Source organism: Schistocerca nitens, chromosome 9 (assembly GCF_023898315.1).
Source record: "Schistocerca nitens isolate TAMUIC-IGC-003100 chromosome 9, iqSchNite1.1, whole genome shotgun sequence".
Taxonomy (NCBI): Eukaryota; Metazoa; Arthropoda; class Insecta; order Orthoptera; family Acrididae; genus Schistocerca; species Schistocerca nitens.
In genome coordinates this window covers 79,487,976-79,509,425 of record NC_064622.1, presented here as the reverse complement: position 1 = coordinate 79,509,425, position 21,450 = coordinate 79,487,976, and the positions used below count along the sequence as shown (strand labels likewise).

At 44.8% G+C, this 21,450-nt stretch overlaps 1 protein-coding gene across 1 annotated transcript in view; it reads right to left on the bottom strand.

The window, feature by feature from the left end:
- The window catches only part of LOC126203201 (protease inhibitors-like), a 72,713-nt gene extending 57,109 nt beyond the window's left edge, over window positions 1-15,604 (bottom strand). Inside the window, exon 1 of the mRNA XM_049937446.1 lies at window positions 15,471-15,604. Coding sequence (XP_049793403.1) covers window positions 15,471-15,549 — 79 coding nt within the window. The 5' untranslated portion in view covers window positions 15,550-15,604. The remainder of the gene's footprint in view (window positions 1-15,470) is intronic.
- Between the last annotated feature and the right edge of the window lie 5,846 nt (window positions 15,605-21,450).

The window sequence follows — 21,450 nt, the reverse complement described above, 5'->3', positions numbered from 1 at the left end:
ATCTGCTCGGGGCGGACGTCGCAGGACATCCTTTTCAGTTCGTCGTTGATCCATTAAATCAGTTTTTTTATTACAGAGGGCAGCTAACCCTCTGATCGAACACGCTGAGCTACCGTGCTGGCGTGCCTCGGCAATGGACTAACACCTTATAATCATAAGGCAACTAAGAAACTTTGGATCGATTTTTCCCGGGATTTTCCGGGTAGTGCGTCCTAATATTTTAACCACGTGAGGTGTTGAGGGTCCTCTTTCACCACACAAAATTTCGGACAAATCCCCGACCCCACGCTCGTGCCGTCTCCTTGTTAGTAGTAGGAGATGCATGATAAGCTCGCCTTGAGCATAAGGCTTGTAAAGTATGTGTGTGTGTTCCGACATGTGCAAAGGAAATGACTAAGTCCAGACGTAAGGAAGGTATGGATTAAAGGTGGAATACTGTGGCAGCAAAGGGAAGAGTATGTCAGGTCATAAGAAAGGTACTGATATTTCTATTTCCAGAGCCACGGCCGTCAGCAGGGTGTATTTTAGATACTTCGCTCATTGTCGAATGTAATCCAATTGAGACCTTGATCGCAATATTTAGTTGTAAGTAGAGTGCTAAAACATATATGTGACCGATTTTCTAGGATGATTCTGCCTATGCGTGCTTGGAGTGCAGCGCCGGTGACCTGTGGCAGGAATGATTCACGTTTCCAGCAAACGGTAGGAGGTGGCCGAATGGAGAGGCTGCTTGGGATGCTGGAACGTAGCTGACTTAACCATGTCGTCCTCTAAACGGCCGAGTAGCGAACTAATACTTACTATGTGTTGGTCAGCTTTCGTGGCCACGTGGAAATTTGAGAAGATTCAATATGGATGTGTGTTTGCGCTGGACCATTATTTCCTCCCATGTAAATTGTCCACTTGACTGCTTCAGCACATTTCGCACCTTTATTTCTTCATACTTCGGATGGCATTATGCCTCTCATCTCGTATTACTTCCAGCAAGTCATTTTCATTGTCAGCTATTTATGTATCTGATCCACCTCTTGAACTACACTCCTGGAAATGGAAAAAAGAACACATTGACACCGGTGTGTCAGACCCACCATACTTGCTCCGGACACTGCGAGAGGGCTGTACAAGCAATGATCACACGCACGGCACAGCGGACACACCAGGAACCGCGGTGTTGGCCGTCGAATGGCGCTAGCTGCGCAGCATTTGTGCACCGCCGCCGTCAGTGTCAGCCAGTTTGCCGTGGCATACGGAGCTCCATCGCAGTCTTTAACACTGGTAGCATGCCGCGACAGCGTGGACGTGAACCGTATGTGCAGTTGACGGACTTTGAGCGAGGGCGTATAGTGGGCATGCGGGAGGCCGGGTGGACGTACCGCCGAATTGCTCAACACGTGGGGCGTGAGGTCTCCACAGTACATCGATGTTGTCGCCAGTGGTCGGCGGAAGGTGCACGTGCCCGTCGACTTGGGACCGGACCGCAGCGACGCACGGATGCACGCCAAGACCGTAGGATCCTACGCAGTGCCGTAGGGGACCGCACCGCCACTTCCCAGCAAATTAGGGACACTGTTGCTCCTGGGGTATCGGCGAGGACCATTCGCAACCATCTCCATGAAGCTGGGCTACGGTCCCGCACACCGTTAGGCCGTCTTCCGCTCACGCCCCAACATCGTGCAGCCCGCCTCCAGTGGTGTCGCGACAGGCGTGAATGGAGGGACGAATGGAGACGTGTCGTCTTCAGCGATGAGAGTCGCTTCTGCCTTGGTGCCAATGATGGTCGTATGCGTGTTTGGCGCCGTGCAGGTGAGCGCCACAATCAGGACTGCATACGACCGAGGCACACAGGGCCAACACCCGGCATCATGGTGTGGGGAGCGATCTCCTACACTGGCCGTACACCACTGGTGATCGTCGAGGGGACACTGAATAGTGCACGGTACATCCAAACCGTCGTCGAACCCATCGTTCTACCATTCCTAGACCGGCAAGGGAACTTGCTGTTCCAACAGGACAATGCACGTCCGCATGTATCCCGTGCCACCCAACGTGCTCTAAAAGGTGTAAGTCAACTACCCTGGCCAGCAAGATCTCCGGATCTGTCCCCCATTGAGCATGTTTGGGACTGGATGAAGCGTCGTCTCACGCGGTCTGCACGTCCAGCACGAACGCTGGTCCAACTGAGGCGCCAGGTGGAAATGGCATGGCAAGCCGTTCCACAGGACTACATCCAGCATCTCTACGATCGTCTCCATGGGAGAATAGCAGCCTGCTTTGCTGCGAAAGGTGGATATACACTGTATTAGTGCCGACATTGTGCATGCTCTGTTGCCTGTGTCTATGTGCCTGTGGTTCTGTCAGTGTGATCATGTGATGTATCTGACCCCAGGAATGTGTCAATAAAGTTTCCCCTTCCTGGGACAATGAATTCACGGTGTTCTGATTTCAATTTCCAGGAGTGTATATAACCGTAACTGCAATACGCGCTCGGTTATGTCCAGAGTCCTGGCTGGCTGTCTTATTGTCCATTTCAGCTATACGACTGCGGAGGAAGCTTACCTGTAACCTGCGTCTTATTCAACTCTGCATTCAAGAGGAGATTAAATCTTTATCTGTTACGATCCGCGTCGTTTCCTTCTCGGCGCATCCCAACTGTTTGCTTTCTGTCCAACAGTGATCCGTATCTCTGTCATATTATAAGGTATTTATATTTTTTGGCCGGCCGGAGTGGCCGTGCGGTTCTAGGCGCTCCAGTCTGGAGCCGAGCAACCGCTACGGTCGCAGGTTCGAATCCTACCTCGGGCATGGATGTGTGTGATGTCCTTAGGTTAGTTAGGTTTAATTAGTTCTAAGTTCTAGGCGACTGATGACCTCAGAAGTTAAGTCGCATAGTGCTCAGAGCCATTTGAACCATTATTTATATTTTTATCATCGTTTGCTGTTTCTGTTTTCTTGCTTCCATCTCATCTGCTAATATTATTCCACTATCTCTCGCTCTCGCTCTTACTAATCAGTTTCTTCTCCAGATTAATTCCTCCTATACAGTTCTCAGACGTTGCTGTCAGATGTCACGACTCACATTCAACAAAAACGCAATGAAGAAAGGGACAGGACTGACATTTCTTAAATTCCATATATGCATTACTATATATATATATATATATATATATATATATATATATATATATATTGTATTCTGTATTGCTTAGATACTATTCATAATGAAATGTTAACTCACTGAGGTTGTCTAATTGGGTGTAAGGGGGCCTGAAGCCTTTAATTTTGCCAGATGAAATAGAATGCACAAATAAGTAAACACGTCTCGGAATGCTTGTACAAACCTCTTTCTTCTGTTAGTTGCCATCTTAATTTATGAAATATATCTTGTACACAGCTTACGTTTCGGTCTTGGTAGCTTCATACTCATACTGTTTTCAGTTGTCTCTCTTATCTGCATCTGCATCTTCTCACATCCGCTCGATGACATTTGCAAATGGTTTTAATCAAGTTTCTATTATCTCTTCTTCGAAACTCTCATTTTCTTTCGCTAATAACTCTATTTTTTTATATTTGCTGTGCCGCTTTTTTTACTCAAAACTCAGCAGTTTAAGGAACGAATTTTGCTACCACGCGTTTAACACCAAAAATATGTGAAACCTTTATGGCATGAGCCATCCGGTATGGCGACATCACCAGAAACTTGTCTACTTGTGAATCGGCGAGAGTTCATAACCATTCCACGATTCCATCGTCTGATGAGGTGCTGGGAAGTCCAAGCTGCTCGTCACATAGTACAACGTCTTCACAGCCTTCATCAAAATGCTCATATCACTCGTTAATCATTTTTTTGCTCATGGCAGACTCATCAAAAGCAACATGCAACAGATCGACTTTTATACCAAATAAATTATCGCCGATACTACCAAACCATTTGTGACCATTTGACGGTTGTTAACAGACTTAATGTCTGATATGGCTCACATTGAACAGATACGTTCCACTCATGTTTACCAACACAACAACGGAAAATATCGAACCGGAATAATGCAGTACGCGGCCTTACAAAATTCCCGTTACCTTTTGAATACACCTCGTGCGTCATCTTGCGCTGAACACGATCGGTGTAACACTGTTATCCGTGTAATGCAGGAATGGCCGTCAGGCGATACAGCGATCGTCGTAATTAATGCACAGGTCGCTCGCTTGTTAACTGAATTATTGACGAGTTTCGTTCGTCAGACGTGAGCATTCTCAGATGATTAAAAATTGACGTATATGTCAATAGCATCAAGCAACGCTAAACAGCGCAATTGACTTAGAATCTGGTAACTTACATTCATTGGCATGGTGTCAATGCGTTAGAGACTTAAAGACCACTCGGCACCATTCTACCTGATGCTAATGTGTTTTGTAATTTTCAGCCATATGACGACGCTCCGGTCTGACGAGCAACATAATACGTGACCTGAGGCGGTTTCATCTGTACGTTAATTCTGTCATTTGGCTACTTTGTTGACGAAGACGAGGTTGTTTATTTCAAGCCAAGGTTTCAGTCTCAGAGATAAAAACTGTGGCGTGTTGGGCGTGCGTTCTGACCCTTGCTTGGGCTGGAAGAACACTCGGGCTAACAAACGGGTAACTTATCACTTAGGAAAATATTTGTGACAGAGACGGTCTATTTTCGGGTACCTGTGTCCGTCATACAAGGAATAGATTGTTTCGTAGCGCTTCGTCTAGCACTGCGGCCGACTTTATCAACACGTTCCTCCAGAAGTGGATCTTTAAACCGGCCATGTCTGCTGTCAAACGTAGCGGCTTATCGAAGAGGTCACAGTTTATCTTCACTGCTGACTCTGGCCAGCTGTCGATATCCAGGCGTGCGTTAGAGTAGAATCATTGTGGTCTTATGTGGGTCTCTGGCCGATGCGCCGAGTGAGGTAGTTCAGTGGTTCGCGTCCTGGAGGTGTGAAATTCTAATTTCCCTATGGCTATCCAGCTTTAGGTCTTCCGTGGTTTCCCTTGACTGTTAGTGTCCGATGGGAGGAGTTCTGTGTTCAAATGGATCTGAGCACTATGGGACTTAACATCTGTGGTCATCAGTCCCCTAGAACTTAGAACTACTTAAACCTAACTAACCTAAGGACATCACACACATCCATGCCCGAGGCAGGATTCGAACCTGCGACCGTAGCGGTCACGCGGTTCCAGACTGAAGCGCCTAGAACCGCACGGCCACACAGGCCGGCAGTTCTGTGTTCGATTCCCACTACAACACAAAAAAAAAATCCTTACCGTTCGTCTGTCAACTTCAGCCCCGATGTCCAAGCAGGGCGACAGTAATGGTAATATAATATTGTTTCAGCATAGCGTGCTGAAAATCTGTTAATACTGTTGCCATTTTCGAAATTTTCTTACAGGGCACAAGGAAAAAAGTATCAGTCAACCAGGAGGGTCAACTATTCGCAGCAAACATGATATTTTTAAGACAATGGTTGAAATCAATTGAAAACTGAAAAGGCAAAACTTTATAAATGTTAAGACTTCACATTCATCGGCAACTCGACGCCATTATCCATTGCTCGTCGCGTTATTGAGAACGCTGTCAAATGTGTTAATTTTAGTGTCCTGACGTTTTCCTAGCAAGTGGTAACATGTTTTGCATTGAAACACACAAAACCGTCCTAACATGAAGAGATTTGTGAGATGAGTCATAATGAAGGCTGATAATCATGATTACGTGTGGAATAAATCTCAGGTTGACAAAAATAACAGACCAACAATTATGCATACAATACTTTGTGTTAGAGGAAACCAACTTGACAGTTATATTATGATCAAGTATCACTCTATCGGATGCAAGTTCATTTTTGTGACTGATCCATCTATCGATTATTATCAGAGCCCTTACATCTATTTTTTCTGGAAAGGCATTGCAAACCAATTTTGGAAGGTATTCTGTTGTCATCCATACATCTGAATTTGCACCTACATACATACACGATGTGATCAAAAGTATCCGTACACCTCCAAAAACATACGTCTTTCATATTAGGTGCGTTGTGCTGCCACCTGCTGCCAGGTACTCCATATCACCGACCTCATTAGTCATTAGAAATCGTGAGAGAGCAGAATGGGACCCTCCACAGCTGATTGGGTGTCACTTGTGCCTTACGTCTGTACGCGAGATTTCCACACTCCTAAACATCCCTAGATCCATTGTTTCCAATGTGATAGTGAAGTGGAACGTGAAGGGACTCATACAGCACAAAAGCGTACAGGCCGACCTTGTTTGTTGACTGACAGAGACCGCCGACATTTGAAGACGGTAGTAATATGTAATGGCAGACACCTATCCAGACCATCACGCAGGAATTCCAGACTGCATCAGGATCCACTGCAAGCACTATGACAGGCGGGAGGTGAGAAAACTTGGATTTCATGGTCGAGCGGCTGCTCATAAGCCACACATCACGCCGGTAAATGCCAAACGACGCCTCGCTTGGTGAAAGGTGCGTAAACATTGGACGACTGAATAGTGGAAAAACGTTGTGTAGAGTGATGATTCGCGGTAAACAATGTGGCGATCCGATTGCAGGGTTTGGGTGTGGCGAATGCCCGGTGAACGTCATCTGCCAGCGTGTGTAGTGCCAAGAGTAAAATTCGGAGGCGGGGGTGGTACGATGTGGTCGTGGTTTTCATGGAGGAGGTTGTACCCCTTGCTGTTTTGCGCGGCACTATCACAGCACAGGCCTACATTGATGTTTGAAGCACCTTCTTGCTTCCCACTATTGAAGAGGAATTCGGGGATGGCAATTGCATCTTTCAAGGCGATCGAGCAACTGTTCATAATGAACGGTCTATGGCGGGGTGGTACACTTCAATAACATACCTGAAATGGACTGGCCTGCCCAGAGTTCTGACCTGAATCCTATAAAACACCTTCGGGATGTTTTAGAGCGCCAACTTCGTACCAGGCCTCACCAACCGACATCGATACCTCTTCTCAGTGCAGCACTCCGTGAAGAATGGGCTGCCATTCCCTAAAAAATCTTACAGTACCTGATTGAACGTATGCCTGCGAGAGTGGAAGCTGGCCAACACCATACTGAATTCCCACATCACGGAAGGAGGGCGCCACGAACTTGTGAATAATTTCAGCCAGGTGTCCGGATACTTTTGATTACATGGATGCCGATTATGTTACGGTGATGCCGGTGAAAGCACTTTCCATGTTGGTTTGTGGATAATTACACCATTCCACAGTAGCGTCGTATATGAGTTCATGAATAACTAAAAACATTTATGTATTTTGTAGTTAAAAGATAGAAGGATTTTTTGTGCATTATTTGGGCAATGTGGTCTTTTCCACATAGCACTCTGAACTCCACCTAATGAGCATTATCTGGGTCTGAATATTTGATTTAGACAAAAACGGTCTCTTGTAAGGAGCAAATTCCTCAATACATAGAATAACAAAAACAGGCAATTTGGATAGCAGAAAATATTTATTCGTTCTGGTCATCGGTTGGAGGCAAAAACGACAATCTCCTTTGTGACGCGTGGAGCCGCTTTATGTACCAAAAGGCAGCAATCAGCAATTGCAGTTTCCTGGGAGTTAGTGGTGTGTAGATCGCCATTTTTGACTGCAACCTATTTCCAGAACGAATAAGTATTTGTTGGTGTCGAAACTGATTGTTTTTGTTATGCTGGTTAAGAAGCTCGCTGTTACTCCGTCACTTCAAAATTGATTACCATAAAAAGTCTTTTTGATTAATTTATTGCATGCAAATGACAGCTGGAGACTGAAAAACAGGAATGATTCTGAAATGTAATACGGTGAAACGCAGGAAATGAACTGCACGAATGACGAATGTAACACTATGGCGCTGATTATAATCAGCGAGGAAAACAGTATGTGAAACAGATGTGCTAGAATAATGGTCACGTCAGTGGGACATGTGTTGAGTCGATGTGAAGCGTTTAATTTGTCGCTGAAAGGATGAAATGAGGACCAGGTGGCACTGACAGCGAACGTTTTGAATATGTTTGAGAGATTTCTCAGGGTTGGTTGAGATACCAGTATAATAACTGGTCCGTTGCAGCCCGCCACGAATTTCGCTCCTGTAATAATTTCATCTCAGAGTAGCATTTTCACCCTACGTCCTCAATTGTTTGCTGCCAATATTCCACTTTCTGCCTTCTTCTACACTATTTCCCGCTGCAGCTCCCTCACGCACCGTGGAAGGCGCAGCAGTTCGTATTAACCTACAGCTCGAATGTTTGGAAGAGTTGGAGATGGACGAATTCTAGGGCGATTTGAACAATCTTTCGTCTGATCATCAGACATCCTGCATGTCAGTTCTGAACTGCTTACCACACTCATCGGTTTCCAGCATTCAACTATGGAAAACATATAACAAATAAGTAAAATATGGAAACACACGTATTAAAGGTAACACAATCCACCGAATCACGATTCACGCCAATGTCTGCTACCTGGATAGATGACAAAGAAAAGAAATAAAAATAGCTTACAAGTTATGTACGGGCGATTACCTATAATCAGCGGACTCTAACGCAGATGTAACAAACGATGGCCAAAATAGAAAGAGACAGTCAAGAAATATGAATGTAGGAAGTACGTGGACAGAAAGTGGTCGATACAAAATACGTATAATGAAGTGGACAATGGCACCAGAAAATGAAAATGATGCTTTAGAAGAGTATTTAAGCTTGAATAACAAGCACACTGTTTATGTTGCACCGATTTTTGTTTATTTCAAACTAGTTCTCTGCTTATTTTGCTATCTCCAGGAAGCAGCTCACTAATGTCCAGAAGGGACATTAGCTCTTACGTAACCAGACATTATAAGCAAAGATACAATCCACTTGCATCGAATGTTGTGCATCGGATTTCTTTCTTGACACTGAAATTACACTTTACCCAATGGACAATATTACCCACAATTAAATTAAAAAATATTACAGGTTAAATGGCTATAATGGTAATGTTTGTGAGGGCTTGACATTGGCTGGGAACGTGTTAAACTGAGTATTCTTCATTTATGTTATGGAACAAATATGATTTTTAATACTGTAAATTAAACTTTACTCAATGGACAATATTATATACAACGAATGAAGTACTGCCCGATAAAAAGTCAGTGATTATAATGGTCATGCGTTGGAAAAATATTTTATCGGTAATTCTGCCGTCTTAGTTGCACATTTATGTCATGGTATGGCTGGCACGGGTTTCGATCAAAGTTGTTCATCTTCGGATGTAAGTAACTACGTAAGAACTTTAATTTTTTGTCAGTTGTAAAACTTAGAATAAAGAAGAATCTTCTAGCGGAAAGAAATAAAACAGTACAGTAAGTGTCTGTCGCTGGAATAAAATAGATGAGGCTGTCGTGCCGTAACACACTAAAATCTCAGGCCTAAAAGCTTAGGCTAAAGTCCAGGCACAACACAAAACTTTGAAATTCTTTGCACTTGTCTCATTAATCGCTAAAACAAAGGGCAGATACAATTTAAATTAGCTTCTCCACTCTCCCCACAGTATACCGCAGATATAGATTGGGGTTTGGGGGGAGGGGGGGATGAGAGGAGAGAGCCTCTCACCACGGACTATCAACACACGTGGTCATGTGTTAGTAGACAACGCCCCATTCCAAGGGGGAGTACGGTGACGTATGCCAAGACTGCAAACGGAATTTTCCATAATTTTGGAAAAGCACTGCATATTCATCTCTGTTCAACAAACACAATAACATCAATAATTAATGTAGCACATAGACAATATTCAGGGAATAGGTAAGAATGGTACAAATTTTTTGACAAATATATTGACGAAAATTAGAACGGTAGGAAAGATGTTATTGACCTTCTCGAGAAGCTAAGTTCATCAGCTTTTGCTCTTCGCATAATTGTTGCTGTCGTAAACAAATAGATCAATATATTAAACATATTTTGCAAATTTCAGGTCATTCGCGTTTTACACTTTACGTAGGGTGTCGCTTACGGGAAGGTAGTGACTGCACTGATGAGAGCAATGGGGATAATAAGTGGTGTTCACCCACTTTCATCTCGTAGCTGTCTCTTCAAATACACTCCTGGAAATGGAAAAAAGAACACATTGACACCGGTGTGTCAGACCCACCATACTTGCTCCGGACACTGCGAGAGGGCTGTACAAGCAATGATCACACGCACGGCACAGCGGACACACCAGGAACCGCGGTGTTGGCCGTCGAATGGCGCTAGCTGCGCAGCATTTGTGCACCGCCGCCGTCAGTTTCAGCCAGTTTGCCGTGGCATACGGAGCTCCATCGCAGTCTTTAACACTGGTAGCATGCCGCGACAGCGTGGACGTGAACCGTATGTGCAGTTGACGGACTTTGAGCGACGGCGTATAGTGGGTATGCGGGAGGCCGGGTGGACGTACCGCCGAATTGCTCAACACGTGGGGCGTGAGGTCTCCACAGTACATCGATGTTGTCGCCAGTGGTCGGCGGAAGGTGCACGTGCCCGTCGACCTGGGACCGGACCGCAGCGACGCACGGATGCACGCCAAGACCGTAGGATCCTACTCAGTGCCGTAGGGGACCGCACCGCCACTTCCCAGCAAATTAGGGACACTGTTGCTCCTGGGGTATCGGCGAGGACCATTCGCAACCGTCTCCATGAAGCTGGGCTACGGTCCCGCACACCGTTAGGCCGTCTTCCGCTCACGCCCCAACATCGTGCAGCCCGCCTCCAGTGGTGTCGCGACAGGCGTGAATGGAGGGACGAATGGAGACGTGTCGTCTTCAGCGATGAGAGTCGCTTCTGCCTTGGTGCCAATGATGGTCGTATGCGTGTTTGGCGCCGTGCAGGTGAGCGCCACAATCAGGACTGCATACCACCGAGGCACACAGGACCAACACCCGGCATCATGGTGTGGGGAGCGATCTCCTACACTGGCCGTACACCACTGGTGATCGTCGAGGGGACACTGAATAGTGCACGGTACATCCAAACCGTCATCGAACCCATCGTTCTACCATTCCTAGACCGGCAAGGGAACTTGCTGTTCCAACAGGACAATGCACGTCCGCATGTATCCCGTGCCACCCAACGTGCTCTAGAAGGTGTAAGTCAACTACCCTGGCCAGCAAGATCTCCGGATCTGTCCCCCATTGAGCATGTTTGGGACTGGATGAAGCGTCGTCTCACGCGGTCTGCACGTCCAGCACGAACGCTGGTCCAACTGAGGCGCCAGGTGGAAATGGCATGGCAAGCCGTTCCACAGGACTACATCCAGCATCTCTACGATCGTCTCCATGGGAGAATAGCAGCCTGCATTGCTGCGAAAGGTGGATATACACTGTACTAGTGCCGACATTGTGCATGCTCTGTTGCCTGTGTCTATGTGCCTGTGGTTCTGTCAGTGTGATCATGTGATGTATCTGACCCCAGGAATGTGTCAATAAAGTTTCCCCTTCCTGGGACAATGAATTCACGGTGTTCTTATTTCAATTTCCAGGAGTGTAATTGAGCGTCCTGCCTGCACCGTCACAGTCCATGTATTCACTAATGAAACTCGTAGTAAACGATACAACACAACTTAAATAGCAATGTCTACAGCTACAACAGCAGAGGGAAAATTAACATCTTTATTCATTACTAAGGCTGTGAGGGGCCCAGGAAGGATTTCAACAATAGCTATCTATAGCTAGCATAACTGCACTCAGGGGTAAAAGTCTCATAAAGGTTGGTAACCAGTGTTATACAGTTTACAGACATGTGAGTGACACGAGTAATATTTGATTAATAGAATCCAGTACGTTATAGGCCTACTGGATGGTGACTGTTCGACAGAAACGAAAGTAATTTTGCATGTTCGGTAAGGAAGCGTAATAAGACCTCTGATATTTTCAATTTACATAAACCAATTGTCAGAATAAGTTGCTATGTCAGAATCTTCGCTAAAGATACTGTTGTCTGTCGGAAATAATCCTCATCGTGCCATCGTGAATCAACGCAGAAAGACATACACAAAATTTCCGTTTTCTGTCATGGATGTGAGGTATTTCAGAAGTGAAGAAATGCATGATAACGCCCGTAACAAAGTAAGAGCTGACGGTATCCAACTGCAATTTAGCGCTGGTCGCCTGAGGATGACAGATGGCATAATTATTTAGACATAATATTAAGAATCGATATTAAAGAGGACAATCGCGTAAAATTAGTATTAGGGAAAGCAAATAGCAAAACTTGGGTGTGTTGGAAGAGTTTTGAGAAAGTACAATGCGTGTGCAACGGAAATCGCACACAAGACGCTACTGCGACCCATTCTAGAGCGTCGTTGGTGTGTTAGGCACTCATTGTCGCTAGCTTAGAGACCCGTTGCTAGGCTTATGAGAGGTCACTAAATCCCGTAGGGAAGTGTTTCAGAAATACTCTGGCAGTTTAAGTGGGAATCCTTGTACCAAAGATTGCTTTGTTCTTGCTAATCCTTTTTGGGTAATTCTGAAAAATACTGTGACCTTTACGCTGCCATCATTGTATATCTCCCTTCGGGATCATGAAAATAAGATAAAAGAGATTAGGGTGTGTACAGAGAACTGCAGAAATATTTCCCTCGGTCAGTACACGAATGGGAAAGAGGTACCCCCCGTGCTGCAGTATACATTGGCTTGCGTGCTACATGTGTAGATGTACTTGTTTCGCTATTATTGAAACATTCGTGGCGAGAGACTTTTAAAATTATTCTTCTATTTTGGCATCTGAGCTGTACATTGTTTTCATGATAAAGGCAGTTTCGATCAAAATTATCATCTTCAGTTTGGATCTTGAAGGGACTACCTTCTTCCCTTCCTCGCGTGAATTTAAACAGTCACCATCATTTCGTAGATACGCATCATTTCAAAGAAGACTGCTGCGAAACAGAGACTATCTATGAAATATCAATGGCTATTTAAATTCGAGTGGTAGCATGGAAGAAAATATTCTTATCAAGTCTGGAGATGATCAACTTTAATCGAAATCAGTCATATCGTTTTAAAACAGTGCATCCCAGACGGCAAAATAAACGGTATATTTTAAATGTGGGTATATTTGAAGAGGGGCTCGAAGGAGAATAACAACATAAAATCAAACTTGGGAACGGGACGTGGTGGAAAAAGTAGAAACACTTTTTTTACCTAGAAAGCAAGATTATATGAGATGGCTGACGCAAAGAATATATCAGATGTAGACTAGCGGAAGCGAAGAATGCATTATTCAGTGTAAGAGCTCTTCTTGCATTGGATGTTGCTACAGAAACGAGGGAGCAGATGTTCAGAGCTTTCGGCTGAAGCACAGCAGCACTTTGATGTGAAACGTGACCTTTCGGAAATCCGGAGGAGAAGAAACTGTGTCACATGGATGTCCCTTAGGAGAAGAAAGAACAGATCAGTAGCAAGTGTACTACTGCATTCAGGAAAAGTTAACTCAACGCTGAAAAGAGAAAGTATAAGAGAAGAACAGTTAGGGCAGACGATGAGTAGAATATACAGAAAGGATTACAGACTATATTGCGTGTAGCAAGTACGTAGCAATACGGAAATATCTACATCTGCATCTACATGGATACTCTGTAAATCACATTTAAGGGCCTGGCAGAGGGTTCATCGAAACACCACAATTCTCGTATAGCGCGCGGAAAGAATGAACAACTATATCTTTCCGTACGAGCTCTTATTTCCCTTATTTTAACGTGGTGATCGTTCCGCCCTATTTAGGTCGGTGTCAACAAAATATTTTCGCATTCGGAGGAGAAAGTTGGTGATTGGAATTTCGTGAGAAGATTACGTCGCAACGAAAAACGCCTTTCTTTTAAGGATTTCCAGCCCAAATCCTGTATCATTTCTGTAACACTCTCTCCCATATTTCGCGATAATACAAAACGTGCTGCCTTTGATTGAACTTTTTCGATGTACTCCGTCAGTCCTACGTAGTAAGGATCCCACACCTCGCAGCAGTATTCTAAAAGAGGACGGACAAGCGTAGTGTAGGCAGTCTACTTAGTAGGTCTGTTACATTTTCTAAGTGTCCTGCCAATAAAACGCAGCCTTTGCTTAGCCTTCCCCACAACATTTTTTATGTGTTCTTGCCAATTTAAGTTGTTCGTAATTGTAATACCTAGGTATTTAGTTGAATTTACGGCTTTTAGATTAGACTGATTCATCGTGTAACCAAAGTTTAAAGAGTTCCTTTTAGCATTCATGTGGATGACCTCACACTTTTCGTTATTTAGGGTGAACTGCCACTTTTCGCACCGTTCAGATATTTTTTCTAAATCGTTTTGCAGTTTGTTTTGATCTTCTGATGACTTTATTAGTCGATAAACGACAACGTCATCTGCAAACAACCGAAAACGGCTGCTCAGATTGTCTCCCAAAGCCGGTCGGGGTGGCCGATCGGTTCTAGGCGCTACAGTCTGGAACCGCGCGACCGCTACGGTCGCAGGTTCGAATCATGCCTCGGGCATGGATGTGTGTGATGTCCTTAGGTTGGTTAGGTTTAAGTAGTTCTAAGTTCTAGGGGACTGATGTCCTCAGAAGTTAAGTCCCATAGTGCTCAGAGCCATTTGAACCATTTGTCTCCCAAATCGTTTATATAGATAAGGAACAGCAAAGGGTCTATAACACTACCTTGGGGAATGCCTGAAATCACTTCCGTTTTACTCGATGACTTTCCGTCAGTTACTACGAACCGTGACCTCTGTGACAGGAAATCGCAAATCCAGTCATATAACTGAGATGATATTCCACAAGCACGCAATTTTACTACGAGCCGCTTGTGTGGTACAGTGTCAAAAGCCTTCCGGAAATCCAGGAATACGGAATCGATCTGAAATCCCTTGTCAATAGCACAAGATGCGAAAATGCGGGGAAGCAGCTTCAACCATTTGCTCAAAAAGTATAAAAATAATTGTAACATCGAGAGAATTTCTACTCAGATATTTAAAGTCTCGGTTCTGTCACTGATGTGATCCGTAAGTGCAGCCTCGTAATCATTTCAGATGGACAGTCTTTAAATGAACCACGAATTTTAATACATTAGTGATTCCGACGAGTTGTGCGTCTCGCACAAGTAACATGAAAATGGCTCTGAGCACTATGGGACTTAACAGCTGAGGTCATCAGTCCCCTAGAACTTAGAACTACTTAAACCTAACTAACCTAAGGACATCACGCACATCCATGCCCGAGGCAGGATTCGAACCTGCAACCATAGCGGTCGCTCGGTTCCAGATTGTAGCGCCTAGAACCGCACGGCCACTCCGGCCGGCTAAGTAACATGAACTTTATCGCAGCGCCTTACTGTGGTCCCCATGAACAGGTGTTGCTCGTGATCCACCTGAAAGAACACTCTTTTTTTCAACTCACGTACGTAATAGGCCAGAGAAGCGTCGAACGATTTATGGCACGCAGCTGCAGACTCACGTTCGTCCAAGCCCGCGGCGACGCCCACGCAGAGGAAGACAACGAGGGCGGCGGCAGTTAGCGCGGAGCGAGTCCTCATTGTCTGCCGCTAACTACGCTGCTGTTACTGTCGCTGTCGGGTGCGGTATTGGTCAATCCCGAGCCAGCGCGCCGGCCTATATACGCAGCACGATAGCCTCTGCCACCGACCCTGTGCGCGCACCGCCCGTAATCTTCTGGGAAACAACGCACCATTGTTCAGGTACACAGCTTTTCGTTGCGTTGCTTCCTCTGTTGAAAAGCTCGGCTGGAAATAGTGGTAAGGGACACTCGATGAGAAATTTAGTTATTGCATGCAAAATATGGTAATTGACGAGCTTTATTAATATTAATTGACAGTTCTACGAGAAACTGAGAAAGGCAGTTCTGTCTTTAATTTCTAAGAGTTATAAAACTACCGTAGGCCGCCGTAGACTTTCATAAGTAGCTTTGGTCAGTTAAAGTCGTACCCACGTTACCTCTACATTACGCCAAAACTATCGCTTTCTTCTTCATGCGATCAGAATCTCGCTAGATTCCACTTGAGACCGAGCGAGGTGGCGCAGTGGCTAGCACACTGGACTCGCATTCGGGAGGACGACGGTTCAATCCCGCGTCCGGTCATCCTGATTTAGGTTTTCCGTGATTTCCCTAAATCGCCCCAGGCAAATGCCGGGATGGTTCCTTTGAAAAGGGCACGGCCGACTTCCTTCCCTAATCCGATGAGACCGATGACCTCGCTGTTTGGTCTCCTGCCCCAAAATAACCGAACCGAAACCTAGATTCCACTTCAAAACTGGAAGCGCTCAACTGTCTAGAAACTGTGAAGATATATGCGGGGCCACATAACCTACGGAACATCTCTGTTCTACATACTTATCCTCCTGTCCGTTACTTAAAAATAAACAGGATTTATAGCAAAACTGAAGTTCACAATATTTAATCCAGGTTATATGAGAAAATTGATCTGTGACGTGAAACAGAGACTTTGCAGTAAAGAGAAAGAGAAAAATACAGCTGTATCATTTAGCACCATAAAATGAAATTTCTTTTACGAGAGATAAAATTTTAAAAACACTAAACAAAAATATGCCAAACATCACTTCAAAAATGGTTCAAATGGCTCTGAGCACTATGGGACTTAACAGCTGAGGTCTTAGAACTACTTAAACCTAACGACATCACACATATCCATGCCCGAGGTAGGATTCAAACCTGCGGCCGTAGCGGTCGCGCGGTTCCAAGCTGAAGCGCCTAGAACCGCTCGGCCACACCGGCCGGCAACATCACTTCAAACTTGTATGAAACTACTTTACTAATTTCAGATTCTCGCTAATTGCACCTTCGTCAGGACGTGTGCTAGAAAACAGTGCCGAAACATTGCTGGAAGTAGTGCTAAGTAGTGCAGTGCTCGTGCCAGGTTCAAATGGCTCTGAGCTCTGTGGGACTTAACATTTGACTGAGCAATTGCTCAAAATAAGTAACTTGTCCATTAGCATTGTTTGCAGCCGAGGACTTCGAGTGGAATTCCTACCATCGTTTTACTCTAGATCATTCTCTTCCAAATCTTTATCATCTTTACTTTTGACCGTCCAGAAAGACACTACATATCACAGGCAATGTATCTGCTGCCAGATTCGATGCTACACTAATCTAATTCAGAAAAGAATTTTTGTATTCTCCTTGTAACTGAAGCTCATTTTTAATCCGCGTAGGTCGCTGGAGCAGCCGAAGGTATATATATATATATATATATATATATATATATATATATATATATATATATATATATATATATATATGGAAATAAGTTTTTGCCTTGTGCGAACACAATTTGTGTTTGAGGTTCTACAGAGATAATGCGAAATAACTTGCTCGCCTTCTGGAAGCAGTTTATCGTAGGTCGCTGGAGCAGCCGAAGGTAATTAGTGACGAAAAAAGCGCAGGTCATCCCCATTTTCAAGAAGCATCACAGAATAGATGTACATAATCATAGCCCTATACCACTGACGTCAATCTGTTGTTTATGCTCATGTATTATGAAGTGTTTCGAGAAGCAAAATCTCCTGTATAAAATTAATATGAATTTGTACTATCCAGCGCAGTCTGACCTTTCCACTATGGATGACTACACTCAGGAGCAAACCCAAAGACCTTGTACACATGGCGTCACCAAGCCAAACCCATTCCCCTTTCCTCCCTCTTCTCCTCCTACACCCCAACATTTCCCTCTCCACCTCCTCATCCTTCTCCCATCTCCAGTTGCCTCCAACCTGTCCCCATCCTGTCATAGCACAGTATTAAAAAAGGAACAACCCACGCAAAATCCAGTGTGGTGGAAATAGTCCAATTGTGTCACTGCAAACAGTTTAAAAATTCCACCCCTCCCACTATCTCCAACCATTCACGCTGTGCAGTACTCCACTTCTCAACTCAAGTTAAAAATCCATATTGATGGAGACAGACCAGTTGTGTGCTTTACACCCAAATCTGCTCCTCTTTCCAACGATTCAGAGCATTGTCTGAAAAATAGTATCAAATAAGCAGTAAAAAATTAAGTAACCCTCAGATTAAAGTCAAAGATATCTACATCTACATCTACATGAATACTGCGCAAGACACCCGACGGTGTGTGGCGGAGGGTACCTTGAGTACCTCTATCGGTTCTCCATTCTATTCCAGTCTCGTATTGTTCGCGGAAAGAAAGATTGTCGGTATGCCTCTGTGTGGGCTCTAATCTCTCTAATTTTATCTTCATGATCTCTTCGCGAGATATACGTAGGTGGGACAACATACTGCTTGAATCCTCGGTGAAGGTATGGTCTCGAAACTTTAACAAAAGCCCGTACCGAGCTACTGAGCGCCTCTCTTGCAGAGTCTTCCACTGGAGTTCACCTATCATCTCCGTAACGCATTCGCGAGTACTAAATGATCCTGTAACGAAGCGCGCTGCTCTCCGTTGGATCTTCTCTGTCTCTTCTATCAATCCTGTCTGCTACTGATCCCACACTGGTGAGCAATATTCAAGCAGCGGGCGAACAAGTGTACTGTAACTGAAACCTCCTGGCAGATTAAAACTGTGTGCCCGGCCGAGACTCGAACTCGGGACCTTTGCCTTTCGCGGGCAAGTGCTCTACCGACTGGGCTACCGAAGCACGACTCACGGCCGGTACTCACAGCTTTACTTCTGCCAGTATCTCGTCTCTTACCTTCCAAACTTTACAGAAGCTCTCCTGCGAACCTTGCAGAACTAGCACTCCTGAAAGAAAGGATATAGCGGAGACATGGCTTAGCACAGCCTGGGGGATGTTTCCAGAATGAGTGTACTGTAACCTACCTCCTTTGTTTTCGGATTGCATTTCCTTAGGATTCTTCCAATGAATCTCAGTCTGGCATCTGCTTTACCGACAATCAACTTTATATGATCATTCCATTTTAAATCACTCCTAATGCGTACTCCCAGACAATTTATGGAATTAACTGCTTCCAGTTGCTGACCTGCTATATTGTAGCTAAATGATCTTTCTTTCTATGTATTCGCAGCACATTACAATTGTCTACATTGAGATTCAATTGCCATTCCCTGCACCAGCAACGGTCCTACGACACTCCCCTGCGGCACACCTGAAATCACTCTTACTTCGAAAGACTTCTCTCCACTGAGAATGAAATGCTGCGTTCTGTTATCTAGCAACTCTTCAATCCAATTACACAATTGGTCTGATAGTCCATATTTTCTTACTTTGTTCATTAATCTACTGTGGGGAACTGTATCGAACGCCTTGCGGAAGTCAAGAAGCACGGCATCTACCTGTGAACCCGTGTCTATGGCCCTCTGAGTCTCATGAACGAATAGCGCGAGCTGGGTTTCACACGATGGTCTTTTTCGAAACCCATGCTGATTCCTACAGAGTAGATTTCTAGTCTCCAGAAAAGTCATTATACTCGAACATAGTACGTGTTCCAAAATTCTACAACTGATCGACGTTAGAGACATAGGTCTATAGTTCTGCACATCTGTTCGACGTCCATTCTTGAAAACGGGGATGACCTGTGCCCTTTTCCAATCCTTTGGAACGCTACGCTCTTCTAGAGACGTACGGTACACCGCTGCAAGAAGGGGGCAAGTTCCTTGGCGTACTCTGTGTAAAATCGAACTGGTATCCCATCAGGTCCAGCGGCCTTTCCTCTTTTGAGCGTTTTTAATTGTTTTTCTATCCCTCTGTCATCTATTTCGATATCTACCATTTTGTCATCTGTGCGACAATCTAGGGAAGGAACTACAGTGCAGTCTTCCTCTGTGAAACAGCTTTGGAAAAAGGCATTTAGTATTTCGGCCTTTAGTCTGTCATCCTCTGTTTCAGTACCATTTTGGTCACAAAGTGTCTGGACATTTTGTTTTGATCCACCTACCGCTTTGACATAAGACCAAAATTTCTTAGGATTTTCTGCCAAGTCAGTAAATAGAACTTTACTTTCGAATTCATTGAACGCCTCTCGCACAGCCCTCCTCACACTACATTTCGCTTCGCGTAATTTTTGTTTGTCTGCAAGGTTTTGGCTATGTTTATGTTTGCTGTGAAGTTCCCTTTGCTTCGGCAGCAGTTTTCTAACTCGGTTGTTTTACCACGGTGGCTCTTTTTCATCTCTTACTCGTCTAATGCATATTGTACGATGGTTTTCAACTTTGTCCACTGATCCTCAACACTATCTGTACTTGAGGCAAAACTTTTGTGTTGAGCCGTCAAGTACTCTGAGATCTGATTTTTGTCAATTTTGCTAAACAGAAAAATCTTCCTACCTTTTTTAATATTTTTATTTACGGCTGAAATCATCGATGCAGTAACCGCTTTATGATCGCTGATTCCCTGTTCTGCGTTAACTGTCTCAAATAGTTCGGGCCTGTTTGTCACCAGAAGGTCTAATAAGTTATCACCACGAGTCGGTTCTCTGTTTAACTGCTCAAGGTAGTATTCAGATAATACACTTTAAAAAATTTCACTGGATTCTTTGTCCCGTTATAACGTTTGAGTCTCCCAATCTATATACGGCAAATTAAAATCTGCACCCAGAAGTATAACATGGTCTGGTGCTCTGCCACAATAGCTGCTGAGCCAGGGGGCCTATAGAGACATCCAATTACCATGTTTGAGCCTACTTTAACCGTGACCTTCACCCAATTTATTTCACATTTCGGATCTCCGTCAATTTCCTTCGATACTATTGCACTTTTTATCGCTATAAACACGCCTCCCCCTTCACTGTCCAGCCTGTCTCTGCGGTATACATCCCAATCTGAGTTTAGAATTTCATTACTATTTACACCCGGTTTCAGCCAACTTTCTGTCCCTAGTACTATGTGGGCATTGTGACCGTTTATTAATCAGAGCAGTTCTGGGACCTTTCTATAGACGCTCCTGCAGTTTACTATTATCACATTGATATTGTTATTCCCTGTTGCGTTTTGCCTACTACTACCTTGTCGCGTCTCAGGAGACGTCTTGTCAGGCCTAGGGAGGGAATTCTCTAATCTAAAAAATCCACATGTGCACTCCACATGTACTCCGCTACCCTTGTAGCCGCTTCCTGCGTGTAGTGCACGCCTGGCCTATACAGGCGGACCATACATTTCTCCACCCGATAGCGGAGGTCGAGAAATTTGCACCCCAGATCTCCGCAGAATCGTCTGAGCCTTTGGTTTAAGCCTTCCACTCGGCTCCAAACCAGAGGACCGCGATCGGTTCTGGAAACGATACTACAAATAGTTAGCTCAGAAACCAACCCACGACCGAGGCTTTCCGCCTTCACCAACTCCGCCAACCGCCTGTATGAACTGAGGATGACCTCTGAACCCAGACGCCAGGAGTCATTGGTGCCGACACGAGCAACAATTTGCAGTCGGGTGCACCCAGTGCTCTCTGTCGCCGCCGGCAGGGCCTCTTCCACATCTCGGATGAGACCC